We start from the raw sequence: 17,411 nt of genomic DNA on the forward strand, positions 1-17,411 counted from the left end.
GAACCGACTCGACGGCACTTAACAACAACAACAACAACTTTCATGGTTAGTTGCTAAATTGTAATAATAGTGGTATTAACTGGTCTTCCCTGTAGGCATATGGATATTATCCTATCACAGACAGCACTGCACTTCAAGGTAAATCTTAAAGTGTTCTTTTAGATAATGAATGCAATGCCATTTCTTTTGACTTTGTCCTGGCAAAGTAAACTATATGATTGTCAGATTCAAAACGGCCAATGCCAGTCCATTTCAACTCACTAAAGGTTAGGATATTGCTTTTTATGTGTTCTGTTTCATTTCTGATAACATTCAATTTTCCTAGATTCATACTTTGCATATTCCATGCTTCAATTATTTATGGATGTTTGCAGCTGTTTCTCCTCATTTTGAGTTGGGCATCATCAACAAATGATGGTCCCAAAAGCTTCATTCTTGTCATTATGGCCAACTCTACTTTGAGGAGGCACCTTTTTCCCATTTGTATTTTGAATGTCTTCTAATCTAAGGAAATTATCTTGCAGCACTATATCTAACACTATTCTGTTGATATTTTCCCGTACTGTGACTGACAATGTTGACAGGTTGCTATTCATAAGGTTTTCAATGGCTAACCATTCAGAAATAGCCTGCCTCTTCTTCTTCCTAGTCTGTCTTAGTCTGGACCCTCCACTGAAACCTGTTATTTCAAATATATCTGGCACAGATTCCAGCATCACAGCAACACATAAGTCACCACAAAATGACAAACTCACAGATGAGTGTGGGTGATATTCCTTAAGAGTCTATAAGAAGTTAGGGTTATGTGGAGAATCTCAAAGGGACAACTCAATGACTCCAGATCCTTTTAGGGATTGTCCTTCCTAGGTGCTGATGATTTGACTCCAACATAGGTACAACAGCATGAAACATCCCATGGTCCCACCCCATCCTAAGAGTACCTGCGTATTCAAGCACATCTTTGTAGCTATGGAGACAATCCATCTCACTGAGGGTCTCCCATCCCCTCTCTGGCCCTACTTCACCAAATATGATGTTCTCCTCCAGTGGACAGTCTACCCTGATGACGTGTTGAAAGCAAGAGAGTCAGACAATGTTCTGCTGTGCCTGCATTGGGTAATATTTGGAAGTAGATTGCCAGACCTTTCTTTCTAGTATGTCTTAGTCCAGAAGCTCTTCTGAAACCTGTCTACTATGAGTGACCCTGCTAGCATTTGAAATACTGATGGCACAGCTTCCAGAATCAGAGAAACATGCATGCCACTTGTTGTAAGGTGCAACAGAATGAAACACTACCCAGTTCTGGGCTAACCTCACAATTGTTGCCCACTGATGCCGCCACTTTGCCAATCCATATCGCTGGGGGTCTTCCTCTTCTTCTCTAACCCTACATCTTACCAAACATGATATCGTTTTCCAGCGATTGATCCCTCCTGACATGTCTGAAGTATGAGAGACAAAGTTTGGCCATCCTGGCCTCTTAGGAGCACTCTGGCTACACTTTTTCCAGCACAGATCTATTTGTTCTTTTGGCAGCCCATGGCACTTTCAATATTCTCCTCAAACACCATAACTCAAATGCATTAATTCTTCTATAATCTTCCTTATTCACTGTCCAGCTTTCGCATCCATATGAGGTTACTGAAAATACCATGGCTTGGGTAAGGCGCACCTTAGTCCTCAAGCTGACATCTTTGCTCTTCAACACTTTAAAGAGATCTTGTACAACAGATTTGCCTATTGCAATACGTCATCTGCTCTCTTGACTGCTGCTTCCCTGAGTCTTGATAGTTGATCCAAGAAGAATGAAGTCCTTGACAACTTCAATCTTTTCTCCGTTGATAAGAATGTTGTTTATTGGTCCAGTGGTGAGGATTTTTGTTTTCTTGATATTGAGATGTAATCCATACCGAAGGCTGTGCTCTTTGATCTTCATCAGTACGTACTTTTAGCAGGCAAGGCTGGATTATCTGCATATCACAGGTTGTTATTGAGTCTTCCTCCAATCCTGCTGCCACATTTTTCTTCATAGAACCCAGCTTCTTGGATTACTTGCTCAGCATACAGGTTTAATAAGTATGGTGAAAGAATAAAATTTTGCTGCACACCTTTCCTAATATTAAACCATTCAGTTTTCCCATGTTCTGTTCGAACCACTGCCTCTTCATCCATGTACAGATTCCTCATGAGCACAAATAGGTGTTCCGGACTACTCATACTTTGCAATGTTGTCCATAACTTGTCATGATCCACACAATCAAAAGCCTTTGCGTAGTCAATAAAGGTGTTGGAGGAGAATATTTAAAGTGCCATGGGCTGCCAAAAGAACAAACAGATCTGTGTTGGAAAAAGTGCAGCCAGAGTGCTCCTTGGAAGCCAGGATGGCCAAACTTTGTCTCTCATACTTCAGCCATATTGTCAGGAGGGACCAGTCGCTGGAGAAGGAAATCATGTTTGGCAAGGTGAAGAGTCAGAGAAAAAGAGGAAGACTCCCAGCGACATGGGTTGGCAAAGTGGCAGCATCAATGGGCTCAAGCGTGGCAACAATTGTGAGGTTGGCCAAGAGTGGGCAATATTTTGTTCTGTTGTGCATAGGGTCGCTCTGAGTAGGTACCAACTTGATGGCACCTAACAACAACAACAAGGCTGTCGAAGGTTCTCCCATGGTACCCTGCTGGCCCTTTTCAGTGGATTCAGCGCAGCCCAGTGTCTCTCAGTCTCAGACCCATAAAGGAGATTTAACTCTCAAAACCACCACCCACTTCTCAATTTGTTGTACTATAGTGGAATGCAAATTGAAATCTTTCAACAAAATTAAGTGGCACAGGAGACACTCAATCATCTATGCCAAGAAATTTAGACGACAACTATCTGGCCAACTGACTGGAAGAGAACCTTATTTGTGACCATTCCAAAGGTAGGTGACCCAATGGAATTTGGAAATCAACGGAATGCGGAATAGTTCTCATTGAGTCACTTAAGGCTTTAAGACTAAATTTACTTAATCAGCAAGATGCAACTGCTGGATTATTTCTAAAGTCCTTTTCAGTTTTAGCTCTATGTACCACTTTGTTTATTCATTTTCTTCACTTCAAAATTCCCTCTTGTTCCTTTACTTTTTTTCTGCTTTAGTTTAGTGTTTAAAATTTTTTAGTGTTCAGCCTTCCTGGTTTTATTACACCAGGAAAAAATAAATCATTTACCTACAGTTACATTTTCAGTGGTATTACCCATTTTGAGGTTTCAAGACTCAGGGCTGAGATGTGAAGCAGAGTAATGGAGTATGATTTAGAACTCTTAAGAGAAATAGAACCCAATGACCTTAGAACAGATGGACTATTCCCAGTCCCAATTACAAATTTATTTTGATTTTTCAGAGATTGAATTGGGATGGGGGCAAAAAAAAAAGGAAACGATCATTTCCCCTCATGGCTCCTTCCTAAGAATATAAGGTATAACATGTAAACTCTATTTTTCCCCCAGAGGTTAATGAAATTAAAATAAGCTATTTTAAAACTCATATCTTCAAGAAAAATAAATAAAGAAAACAAGCGGCAAGTAATAATATAAGGGGATTACACTCTGCAATGCATCCAAACATACAAATTGGAGGATACTGAGAACAGAAGAAATTGATTTGCTATTTACAGTATTGAGGTAAGCAGGGAGTTGACTGTGGTCTTCTGTTGAAATGCATAACTTGTTTTAAATAACAATGATAATTAGCCATGCTTACATATAAAAAAACAAAAACAAAAGTACATGCTTTCACCCATAGTGGCCCTCACTGAACTGCAAGGTTGGCAGCTCAACCCACCGGTTGTTTCTTTAGAGAAAGAAGAGACTGTCTCGGAAACCCTACATGGGTTGTTCTGAGTCAGAATTGACTCAAAGGCAATGTGTTCGTTTTGTTTTCTGAACCCTCATTTATATAGATGGCAGCATCAAATATTTAGTATATGGTTGTTGTTGTTAAGTGCCATCGAGTCACTTTCAACTCATAGCAACCCAGTATAGGGTTTCTCAGGAGTGGCTAATGAGCTTGAAACACCAACCTTGTGGTTCAAACAACTTTGCAGTCCAGCGCATTAACCCACAGCACCACACCAGGATTCCAATCAAAGGCTTCTTCACAGGAACTGAAGCGTGATCACATTCAGAACCTATGGAGTCTATGTTTATGGAAAATCTTAACTGGATTCAGTTACCTGGTGCTATGTCCCTCAGCAAGGTAAAGCAGAAAATCATGGTGATGGCATACTACTGGATATTCAAATTAAAGTCACACACTGGAGGTGCCAAACAGTTAAGCATTCGGCTGCTAACAGAAAGGTTGGTAGTTCGAACCCACTTAGCAGAGTCACAGTTGAAAAGACCTGGTGATATGCTTCTGTAAAGATTGTTGTTGTTGTTTTTAGGTGCCAACGAGTCGGTGCTGACTCATAACGACCTTATGCACAGCTGAACAAACACTACCCGATCCTGGGCCAACCTCACTACTCTTTCCACACTTGAGTCCATCGATGCTGCCACTTGGCCAATCCATCTCATTGGGGGGTCTTCCTCTTTATCTCTGACACCCCCGCCCCCTTACCGAACATGGTATCATTCTCCAGCGACTGGACCCTCCTGACAATATGTCTGAAGTATGAGAGACGAAGTTTGGCCATCGTGGCCTCCAAGGAGCACTCTGGCTGCACTTCTTCCAAAATGGATCTATTGGTTCTTTTGGCAGCCCATGGCACTTTCAATATTCTCCTCCAACACCATAATTCAAAAGCATCAATTCTTCTATGGTCTTCCTTATTCACTGTAAAGCCTAGAAAACCCTATGGGGCAGTTGTATCACATGGGGTCACTATGAACTAAAAATCGACTCATCAGTACCAGGCAACAAACAGCTTAGGGCTTCAAGGAAAATTACACTTATGATTCATAACTTATCGGGTGAATTTTCATTCAAAAAAGGGAGTTTCTAATCATCTTTTATGCTGAAGTCCAAAGGTTACTTCCTAAAAAAGGCCTTCCCTAAATTTCCAGACTATAACACTTTATAATTTTTCCTTCAAGGCACTTATCCCTTAATCATTAAGCAGGCTGTGAGATTTTCTATTTCACATATGACTTTCATTCCACAATCTAAATTCCATAAGTCAGACCAGAGCTCTGTCTTCATAGTCTGTCGCACATGGTTAAAAGCAGTAACAAACCTGTGGCTGTTGAGTAAATTCCAACTCAACCCTCCCTCTAGGACAGAGAACTTCCCCACAGGGTTTCCAAGGCTGTCGTCTTTATGGTTGCAGATTGCCAGAGCTTTGTTTCCCAGGTGGTGGGTTCCAACCACCAACTTTTCAGTAGTGCTCAATAAGTATTTGTTAAATAAATAAAATATGTAACACTTGAAACAATCTTCAATAATCCTGAAACTAAACTTTTATGGAATACCACACTATACTATGCGTGAGACCACACCAGACGCACGACCATCGAATCAGTTCTAACAGCAATGCTATATAAAGTTTCTGAGACTGTAAACCTTCATGGAAGCAGACAGTCTCATCTTTACCCCACAGAGCCAATGGTGGGTTTGAACACTGACCTTGTGGTTAGTAGTGCAGTGCTTATCCTACAGGGCCACCAGGGCTCCTTACATGAAATAGTATTGCCAAATAAACAAAGGTTACTCAATAAAATGCAGGTTAACAATAAGAAGGTAACAATGAAAAAAATATATAGGTCATAATCATTCAAGCACTGCAGCTTATAATGAAGCCACCTAGATAATCTTGCTAGAAATTAACCAATTCCTATCCAGAAATCTGACCTTAACGTCAGATTAAACAATACATTGAGATTGCCCTGCTGCATGAAGCTTGAGTACTTATGAAATGGAATGTTTTCTAAAGACACTGTTGTTAGGTGTCAATGAGTGAGTTTCAACTCATAATAATCCTATCTACAACAGAACGAAATACTGCCCGGTCCTAGGCTATGCTCAGCTAGACTTGGGCCAACTGTTGCAGCACTGTGGCAATTTGTCTCATTGAGGGTCTTCCTCTCTGTCTCGAACCCTCTGCTTAACAAAGCATGGTGTTCTTCTTCTAATGATGTGTCCAAAGTATATGAAATGAAGTTTCGCCATTCTGGCTTCTAAGTAGCATTCTGGTTATACTTTTTCCAAGACAGACTTGTTCATTTTTCTGGCAGTCTGGGGTATAGTCAATATTCTTAATCAACACCACAATTCAAAGGCATCCATTCCCCCTACCCCTTCCCTATTCATTGTTGAGCTTTCACATGCACATGACGCAACTGACAATACATGGCTTGGGTATGGTGGCTGTGGACGTTACAATCAGATTTAAATGAAGAGTCACTATGAGTCAGAACTGACTTGAGGGCACTTAACAACAAACAACAACAAAGCAATTATTTTTGAGTTTCTATGTGCCTTGAGATTTATTTATATTTTGCCTCTGAACGGCTAAAAATAACTAATTTCACAAGTGGTTTTCTTTTCATATAGCACTGAAGTGTATTAAAAAAACAACAAAAAGCGCTGAATTTGGCATTTTCAAACACTCCCTCAGCCACTTTAAAATCCTTAAAGTAATAAGTTTATTAGCCAAGTTCAATTTTTTTTCCTCTAGTATCTAAGTTTTGGAGTAGGAATACTATTTTGCTGAACAAACTAAATTTTTATTTGTATATACCCACTCCTCATTTTATGGATTGTTATGGGTTGGAATTGACTTGACAACAACAACTCCTCCTCCTCACTTGGAGTCCTGGTGTAGCGCTGTGGGTTAATGCACTGGACTGCAAAGTTGATTTGAACCACAAAGACAGTTTAAGCTCACCAGCTGCTCTTCAGAAACCCTATACAGGGTTGCTATGGGTCAGAACAGACGCGATGGCACTTAATAACAAACTCATTTATCAACGTGGTTATGTTCCAAAGATGCTTCAGTCAGCTTAGATGAAAACCAGCATTATGTGAAAATGGAGGATAACTACATCATTATGAAACTGTCACCCTACCTCACTTCATAACTGACGAACCACGGAAACTCACGGCACAGTCAAGCTAACACATAACCTTAACCAGAAGAATGTCACTGATGAGCAAAAGCAGTAGAATATTGACTATTGTTATTAAATGTGAAATGTGAGAAAATGAGACAGTCATTAAGTGAGGGAGTAGGTGTACAGGCAACTTTTCCTAAGCTGGGTATGATTACACATCCAAATTTTGTACTTTTCATTTTATTCATTTAAAAATTAAAGAAGCAAGACATTCTCATTGCAGAATATCTAAAAAAGGTAGAAAAAAACACCCATAATCTCTCTCTCTCTCTCTCTCACACACACACAAACACACACACACACAGTTACCATTGCTTTCTTTTTTACATTATTGTAAAAATTACATAATACATTTGTGAATTATTTTTCCTGTGTTCTCAAAGCAGCACAGCCCCTGTATTCGAGATGAATTCTTCAGTGCTATCTTCCAATTCAATATTACCCCATATGCTTCAAAATGTATTTAATCCAGAGATTTTTTTCTTAAATACATTTATGATTCTAATTTAGTTTACATATATCTCCTTTTTTTTTTTTTTTACTAAATTATTTAGTAATAATTGCAACTTCCTTGTCATGCTGCACTTGAAACATTTTCTTTTTGACTAGTCTATACAACTGATTAAATCTTGGGTGAAAGCATGCTCAGGTTGTTTACATCGCTTGCTATCTCTTTTGACATTTCCTTGTGTGCCTCTAAGTTTTGCTCTCGCTCCCTCTTCTCTGCACGCAGGTCAATGTAAGTGGTTTTCTAGTTGCCTCTCCTCCACCTCCTGTCCAGAACCAGGTCTTCATTGGGTGTGTATGCAACACTAAAGGTACTGCGAATCCAATTACTAAGTCAACAGGGAAGCTTATCACTGTCTTAAGCGTCAAAGCAGGGAAGCAGGTTCCTGTCTGCACTTTACATTAGTCATATTTGCTCCTATTGCCCACAGAAGCCAAACTCCATGCCATGTTCCTGATTGTGAACCCAGAGCTGAGGACTCCCCATCTTTCCTAGTTCAAAACTTTAGTTCAGATTCAATATACTGCTTTGATCTTCTATTCCTACTTCAGTGTACAAAACAAAGATTGCAATCCAGTGTTTGAACCTGGCATTATTAATTTCCTCTGTCTAATAATCCATTATTTTTGTGATTTTGGAATAAAAGGTATACAACAGTCATGCACATACTATGCTCCATTCACCCAAGATTAAATCAGTTGTGTGGTTTGGGTGCTGTGGGTTAATACACTAGACTGCAAGGTCAGTTTGAACTGCAGCTCAAACTCAGCAGTCACTCCTTGGAATCTCTATACACGGTCACTAGGACTCGGAACTGACTTGGAATCTCTATACACGGTCACTAGGACTCGGAACTGACTTGACAGCACTTAATGACAACAATGCTAGTTTGACTAGAAGTAACACTGATTTTACTACTTTGAAAAAACAACAACAACTCCTTATTGTGGTTTGAGTCAAAGTTAGCAGAGGACTTAGTTTTCCACTCAACAGTGTAGACTCATTTTGTTTTGTGACTGGTTGTAATCCCTACAATGTAACAGCATACTTTCCATTTCTATTCATGCTTCTTTCTTGTCCCTTCCTGCTATGTGAATTTTGTTTTGGGGAAAATGCTGCCCTTTTGGTCTTGTACAGCTGATAGTTCTGGTATTATAGTTTTACTTTATAGGCCTGCTTATTGGTGTGGCTGAAAGGCAATTATCTAGTGTGAGTTCAGTTCCAGGATAGAAGGTTTTATAAGGTACATGCTCTCAGAGGTTCCAACAGTCTCAACGAGACCATAAGTATGTCTGATCTTTTCTGATTTTTTCTTTTATGTGCTTTCTACCACTCTATCCAGGGCCTCCTATTTTGATCCCGAGTGGTTGGCAGTGGTAGCCTGGCACCATCTAGCTCTTGATTACTTCTTAATTGTCTTGTTTTTGTTTTAATTTAGTTTTCTTTTTATTTGTCACTATTGACTATTTACTCACTCAAGGCATCAACAGACTCTTAAGATTCTCCTAATAACTTTAATCTCCCCTCCTGGATCTTTGACTTTTCATATATCTTCTTTATGCAAGATCCCATTCAATGTCCTACTTTTAGTTTTCAGTAACATGTGTTAAATCCTAAATTTGTACCTGCACCCCAGATTTCTCTGCAGTGAAATCCTGATCTCTCTGCCTTGTTGGTTCAGTAGTAGCTCTCAATTCTCAATCTTTGGAAGAGGCATCACCCATCACTTAAAGTCAGCCAACCAGAAATCTGCCAATAATCCTAGATAATTGTTTCTCACTGCTCATCTATTTGTTGTTGTTGAGTGGATTTTTGAGTCACACAACCCAATAATGGCCAATTGGCAACATTGATGGACTCAAGCGTGGCAACAGTAGTGAGGTTGCCCCAGGATCGGGCAGTGTTTCATTCTGCTGTGCGTAAGGTCACTATGAGTCGGTACCGACTAGATGGCACCTAACAACAACAACAACATTTGTGGGAGTAGATTGCCAGGGTTTTCCTCTACAGAGTCACTGGGTGAATTCAAACCATTAACCTTCCAATTAATAACAGAATCTTTCATTACTGTGAATTACTAAATCCCAAACCGCTCTCTCACTTAACCTTCTTTGTAACTGTCTGGGTTTGGATCCTTGTAGATTCTTGTCTGGACTAGTAGCCTCAATCGGTTGTAATCGGTGCATTTCTTTTTCAGTACCTAATCATCTTCCTCAGTAGCATCAGAATAACTAACAAAAAATACAAGCTCTTGTGCTTGGGGAATAAAAAAAAAATAACAGTGGGACATAACTTGTATCTACACCCTGCTCTTTCCTGCCAAACCCTAAGTAGTTCTCAAATGTTCCATGCTATTTTACATGGGTATGCCTTTTTACTACTTAAGACACATTTCATAGCCAGATTGGGTGTGGGGGAAAAACATGCAATACAGCAAATTAATACATGTGAACCATTTCTGTGATTTTTCCAAAAGGAGGTCATTTCAATTTTTTGTTCATTGCTTCAACACCCTAAAGTTTTAAAGTCGAATATTACCCATAACTTTAAAAGGAAAAATGTGAGTTGAGTATAAGTATTTTGGATATATATCAGCCATTTAAAATGGGAGGGCTTTTTCCTTTCTCTTTTAAAATTCTATTGTGTACTGGGTGAAGTTTACAGGGCAAGTCAGTTTTCCATTCAACGTATCACTTACATTTTGTTTCACATCACGGACTGCAATCCCCACAACGCCACATCACCTTTTCCACTCCCTCTTGGCATTTTGTTGACACTTCACCTTCTTTCATACCCCTTCCTACCTTCGAAATGTTGTCCTTGAACAAATGCTGCCTCCTTTTGAGCTCAAATGGTTGATTAGTCTAAGGAGTGCATGTCTTATTGTTCATCTTATACACCTGTTTACTTGTTGGTTTAATATTGCGTCCTAAGAGTGAATTCCGTTCCAGCCTGAAAGATGACATAGGGCCATACTTTCAGAGTTTCCACTAGTCTGTTTCGTTCTGCTGTGCATAAGTTTGCTATGGGTCGGTACCGACTCGATGGCACCTAACAACAACAACAATCAGTGTCTATCCAACCAGTAAGCTTGATCTTTTTTATGATTTGAGTTTTGTTCCACATTTTTCTCCTACTTTGTCCAGGGCCTTTCTAAAGTGACCCCTTTCAGAGTGGTTGGAAGTGGTAGATGACCATTCTGGTCTCAAGGTCATGGAGGCTCATAAGTTTGACCCATCAGTCCAATGGACTCATTATTTCCATAAATCTTTAATGTCCTTCACTCATCTTTGCTCTGACACAGAGAGATTAATAGTTGCACCTTAAGTAACTACTCACCAGCTTTCAAGACCCTAGTTATTACTGACCAAAATAGGATATAGAACATTGACTTTTTGGACAATTTCATGTTAATTTATCTTGCTGTCACCTGAGACTGTTTCTGAGCTCCCAGGCTAAGAAACTCATTCCTTCACGGTGTTCTGTTTACAGCTAATAATTCTCATAATTTTGACCCCTGTATTCATGGATATTTTTGCAGCATAAGTAAATAAGTATGTAGAAATATCCTCTGCCAAACCTATATATATATATAAGTGTGGATATAGTCTCATTCTCCTCACACCTGGTCAGCTTGTGTGTCCACCTATGCATCCACTGGTAGATTGTTATTTCAGGACGTATATATAAAATGGTGTTTACCTCTGTTGCCTTTAACTCTAGTATTCCTCTCAGTTTCTTGCTTTGTCAAATGTTAGAGTTAAATAAATAGGTTCCTCTTTATAACACTGTTTTAGAAAAACTATCCACACTGGGATACAGAAGAACTTTGTACTATACCTTTGCATTTTATCTAAATATTCTCTTACATATATTTCTCTGACTAGTCTTATGCTTCTGAAAAGTCTTGAGTTTTACTTTTTTTTCTATCTCCAGAACCCAGCTTAAAGTCTTAAAGTATCAATACAATGTACATAATAAATTTTAGGTCTTTGAATCAACAAAAGCATAAAACAAAACTAATTCTAAAACTGAATTCATGAAACAACATGAAATAATTTTACTAAAATGCTTTAAAACCAAGGTACTCAAAAATTTTGCTTCAATGCTTTAAAAACCAAGGCATTCAAAAACATCAACATTAACTGAAATAGCTAGCTTGGTGCTTTTAAAACATTCAGTTTTCAAATCTACATTTGATAGAGCAAGGTTACTGATAATATTTAAAATTGGGAAGCTCCAATGACTGGAGGTTGGTGCAAGACCAGACAGTGTTTCGTTCTGTTATGCATAAGGTCTCCAACTGACTCAACGGCACCAACACCAACTTAACAAATTGGGAAGCTCATCAACTAGGCATCCATAAAAGACAATTTTAAAAAGAAAATACTAACACATCTTAATAACCAACAAATGGCCCTGGTCAGTAGAGTTCTCATTTTTCCATGAGGTAAACCTATTTTAGGAGATCTGGTGGTGTGCAATGATTAAAGAGCTTAGCTGCTAACCAAAAGGTAGGTGGTTCAAACCCACTAGCTGCTCTGAGGGAGTAAGATGAGACAGTCTGCTTTTTCAAAGATTTATAGCTTTGGAAACCCTATGGGGCAGTTGTTCTCAGTCCTACGCTGTCATTGTGAGTCAGAATTGACTCAGTGGCAGTAGGTTTTATTTGGGTACACATATTTTAAAAAAGAAAATTCATTTAGAATGACAGAGCACTATTTCTGTCATTGTTGTTGTTTGTTTCTGTTGAGTGGATTCTGACTCGTGGCGACCCTGTGTGTGCAAACTAGAACTGCTCTGCACGGTTTTCAAGGCTATTACCTTTCAGAAGTAGATTACCAGGCATGCCTTCTGAGGTACCTCCAGGTAGGTTTGAACTGCCAACCTTTAGCTAGCAGTTGAGCACTTAACTGTTTGTGCCACTTAGAGACTATTTCTGTCAACATGTTGTTGCTGTTAAGTCAAGTCAGTTCCAACCCACGGCCTGCCAATATATCAGACCAGCCAACGTTAAAAAAAGATCTGCTATTATGAAAACAATACAAGACACATGAGAATCACTATGGAAGAAATCAGAGCAGTAACTATGGTCCTTTGTTTTCTCTTCTCAATTTCAATTGTTGCAAAAAATTCATTTCAATCTCGTGTAAACTGCCCACTTGCTAATAAAATTCAAAAATATTTACTTTATTTAAATGCTTTCTAATACCATTTATACCACATAAACCTCAAATATTATGTATCAAAGACTGGATTATAAAAGTAAACTTGGCCAAACTTTTTCAAAGCCCAAAATTTATCCAGAAGGAATTCTACATTTTGCCAGAAGACACTGAGCTGAACACGATTACAATAAAATACCAACAGAAACGCATGTCAGCAAGTTCATGCTAAACATCTGTGTTACATTTCCATAGCAGAATGCCTCACATACACATTATATACTGCCATAAATCAAAACTGTAAAGGCAAAAATAAAAACTTACAGCTCCTTTGCAGTAAAGTCGTAACTTCCCGGATGGAGTGCGAACAATCACGGACATTCTTTTTCTAGAGCTGAAAGAAAGCAGTTTTCCATAATGTGGCATCGTACTGAGAATATGCACATATACGTTGGTCATGCCTCAAGTATTTTAATACTCACTGTGAAAAAATAAATTTGATCAGATTATGAGCCCTACACTTCCCCATTAACAATCTATCTCCTGGGTGTACAGTTGGGTACCTTTGAAAGTTACATTGTGTTTTTTAAGGCACCAGGGTACCATCCACTGCCATGAAAGAGTAATTTATAGAATGGCTCCCTAGAAACCTACAAGGGTTAAGACCCACCAGGGTAGACTAGCATTCTGGTTCAATGCTCAGATTTGTTAAATATGCAAGCTAATATCTTAAGAGATGGCTTGTATGTCACTGCTTTTATTAAAAACAAAAATGACAACTAACTTTAAGTACATATTCAATAACACAAAATGGCAAAATTAGTAGACAATATAAGCATTTACAACTTTTTTTTTAAAGTGATTACTAACAAACTACCATCACACAAAAATATAATTTATACTGGCAGAGTTAAGCTAATAAGGAAAATATTTTAACATTGGTGATATAAGCTGATTAAAAAAACACACAAATACATAACACCTAGCAAAAAGGCAGCAAATAACACTTAAGAGACCCAGAACACAGGGTTTCACTCAGAAACACATATGTATAAGCATTCTCTCCAGAACTGGGGGGGGGGGGGGGGGGGCTTGGCAAGTGTCTGCATGTTTTTTTAACTTGACGATCAACATTTATGTTTTACACCTTCTAACTTTCTGCTGCTACTGAACTGAGATGAATCTAAAACACAGCAGCAGTCAGATCTGGTAGCATCCCATACAACCAGCAATTTCCTACAGATAGAGCTAGAAATATTTAAGTTCCTTCTTCCTCCATCTAGACTTCCTATCATTAATCTCCCAGGGGCCTCTCAGAGCATACAAGTAAAGAAAATAGTGTTTAAATTTTAAGTTGGACAGACCGCATTACTTCTATAATGAGCCACTGGAACATGGTCACTCCAACCAGGACAGCATCTAAAGTTGGCACAGAAAAAGAAATGCCTCTCCTAGCCAGGGCACAAGTTTGTCTTATATAGGAGAAAGGTCAAAGAGAAAAGGCAGATACTTAATTGTCTAGAGTAAAAGCAATATTTCCAGGTGATGCCCTTGAAGATATATTGAAATGTCTTACCAGTGATGATGGAATCCTGCTGTGGTGCTGTAGGATAAACACTGGACTGATAACCACAAGGTCAGAAGTTCAAACCCACCAGATGCTCCTGGGAAACCCTATATAGGGTCTCTATGAGTAGGAACCGACTAGATGGACTAGGAGGTCTGGTAGTATAGTGGTTACAAGCTGGGCTGCTAACCTCAAGGTTAGCAGTTCGAAACTACCAGCTGTTCCATGAAGAGATGGAAAGCTTTCTGCTCCTGTAAAGACTTATAGCCTCAGAAACCTTATACAGGGTCACTATGAGTTGGAACAGATCCATGGTGCATAACCAGCCAGACAACCAAATGACACTTAACAACAACAACATATCAATCTTTAAAGACCCTTTAGCCCATAACTGAAGTCTACTTGCTAAAAATGTAAGAAATATGAGAAACAACATGGTAATGCAGGAATCGAAAGCAAAAAACTCAGGTACACCACTGATTACAACAAAGGACTCTATAATTTGACCATAAGGAATAAAGTCAGTAGAATCATCACTGTGTTCTATGCTCTTCCCTGTTGTTGTTAAGTGCCGTCGAGTCGGTTCCAACCCATAGTGACCCTGTACAGGGTTTCCGAAGCTGTAAATTTTTATGGGAGCAGAAAGCCTCATCTTTCTCCCACGGAGCAGCTGGTAGTTTCGAACTGCTGACCTTGCGGTTCACAGCCCAATTCGTAACCACTACGCTACCAGAGCTGGTCTTACATCTAATGTTGTTATTGTTAGTACACATATATTTAGATTCATAGTGCCCCCATATGACAATAGACCTGTCCCATAAGGTTTTCTGAGCTGTAATCTTTATGAGCGTAAACAGTCAGTTCTTTCTCCCATTGAGCTTCTGGGTGAGTTTAAGCAGCAATTAGTAGCAAGTGTTCAACCACCAGGATTCCTTTCATACTCAACAGATATGAATATGAATATCAAAACTCCCAAAGACCATTAAAAAAAAGGAGCACATAATTACGAGGGTAAATAAAAAATTATCTTGGACTGTGGCTGTAGAATTTATTTTAATCAAGTTTTAGAAAAGACAAATACATCATTTTTTTGACATAATCTCCTGGCTTTTCAATATACTTTGTCCATCTGTCAACAAGCTTTTGTATTCCCATCTTAAAAAAATGTTTTAGGCTGCTCTGTGAGCCACGAATGCACTGCTGTTTTCACTTCTTCATCAGAGGTGCTTTAAGGGAACCAAACAGGTTTTTTTCTTGGTCAGTTTTCTGACGGTACATGGCAGAGTACAGAATGGAAACATCTTCAATAGCTGACCAAGAAACAGTTCAAAAGTCAACCATCAGGTGGAAAATTGATGCTGACCATTTTCTAGGATTCTCAAGGACCAGTACTGGAACACTATCAGGAAAAAGGTTCAATAATCAACAGTGCTCGTTACACTGAGATGCTCATTGAAGAGCTGAAGCCTAGACTTCTGATTAAACGCAGAGGAGTGCTATCCAAGGGTGTTGATATCTTGCACGAGAATGCATGTCTGCATATCTCTGCTCACACTACTGACACTCTGTGAAATCTTCATTTTGAGGTGTTAAAGCATCCTCCCTATAGTCCTGATGTTGCTCCATTGGTAAGTCAGTTAAGTCCCCTGAAAGCAGCTCTTTGAGGACTAAGATTCACCTCTGATGAAGAAGTGAAGACAGCAATGCATTTGTGGCTTGCAGCTCAGCCTAAAACATTTTTTAATATGGAAATACGAAAGCATGTTGATGGATGGACAAAGTATCTTGAAAAGCAAGGAGACTATGTAGAAAAATGATGTATTTGTCTTTTCTAGAAGTTGATTAAAATAAATTCTACAGCCAGAGTGTGGATAATTTTTGACTCACCCTCATAGAGGGTGCATTTCTTACTGATTCAGATTTATTTCACATAAATATTGATGCCTGTAACAGTGCTTCCCGACCACTAGCCTTAAGATTCCTGGTCTTATATCCTACCTAATGCTGTGGTATAGACAATTATATCACCAAAAAAAAAAAAAAAAATATATATATATATATATATATATCACACTGTCTTCAGCAGTAATGCAACACTCTGAAGAAAGTTGTTTATGACTCAGATACAGATATACCAATTGAAAAATGGAGTTATTTTAATATTTCATTTCAATACATTTGTTTAAATAAAAGCAAATATACCATATAGTTATTTAAAAGGGAAAAACAGATAAAAATTTGTCTTCTGAATATAAATCACAAAGCAGGTATTTTACCTGGTAAACTCCAGGACATTAAGCAGTTCATATCTTTCTTCCTGCCCCAGCTGTGAAAGAAAGGAATACATGACCACAAAGCATTGGAAAGATCTTAGCCTTCCCAGAAGTAAACTCTAATCAAGAAGATTTAATGAAAACAATGTCAATACAAAATTTCCCTTATGAAATTTTCTGTACATCATCTTTAACTCAATTTACTAGCCTCCTGATTAAGATGGAATATTGAAAATGCGTATCTAATTTCTGTTGCTCCTAAGCCTCACTGAAATGACAATACACCAATTAGAAATGAAGAAAGAAAGATATCCATAAAGTCAAGGAAAGTAAGAGAAAAGGCAATAACAACATAAATTTGGAACCTAGAAAATAGATCATTCCATGGTAACTGGCTTAGCAGAATGAAGAAAACCAAATCCTACACTTTGTTGCTGTTGTCAGTTGCTGTGGAGTCAATTCCTATTCATGGTGACTCTGTGAGTGCAAAGTTTGTAAGACTGTGTCCTTTCAAAAGTAGATTTCCAGGTCAGTCTTCCTAGGTGCTCCGGGTAGGTTTCAACTGCCAGCCTTCCAGTTTCTTAGTCAGGTGTTTATGGGAAATCTAAGAACCAACTCAATTTGCATCAGAAAATCAACCAACAAATTAAAGAAGTGGAATTAAGGTAGCTCTATGCAGTGCAGTGAGTTACTTCATATGGCTTTTCTATCCATAGTCCTCGTAACTCTTACCAAATGACGTTTTTATCCTACTAGGTCTGGGTAACAGAAGGTAGGAAATGATGCTGACAAGATTATATGCTTCAGTCGAG

At 38.7% G+C, this 17,411-nt stretch overlaps 1 protein-coding gene across 2 annotated transcripts in view; it reads right to left on the reverse strand.

The window, feature by feature from the left end:
- Positions 1-17,411, reverse strand: part of ATP8A1 (ATPase, aminophospholipid transporter (APLT), class I, type 8A, member 1) — a 290,919-nt gene that overhangs the window by 179,019 nt on the left and 94,489 nt on the right. For both annotated transcript variants that reach the window (XM_006877299.1, XM_006877300.1), the window contains 2 exons: positions 16,603-16,652; positions 13,084-13,153 (listed from right to left, as the gene is read on the reverse strand). In XM_006877299.1, coding sequence (XP_006877361.1) covers positions 13,084-13,153; positions 16,603-16,652 — 120 coding nt within the window. The remainder of the gene's footprint in view (positions 1-13,083; positions 13,154-16,602; positions 16,653-17,411) is intronic.

The sequence above is a fragment of the Chrysochloris asiatica genome, unplaced genomic scaffold (genome assembly GCF_000296735.1).
Source record: "Chrysochloris asiatica unplaced genomic scaffold, ChrAsi1.0 scaffold00465, whole genome shotgun sequence".
Lineage (NCBI taxonomy): Eukaryota > Metazoa > Chordata > Mammalia > Afrosoricida > Chrysochloridae > Chrysochloris > Chrysochloris asiatica.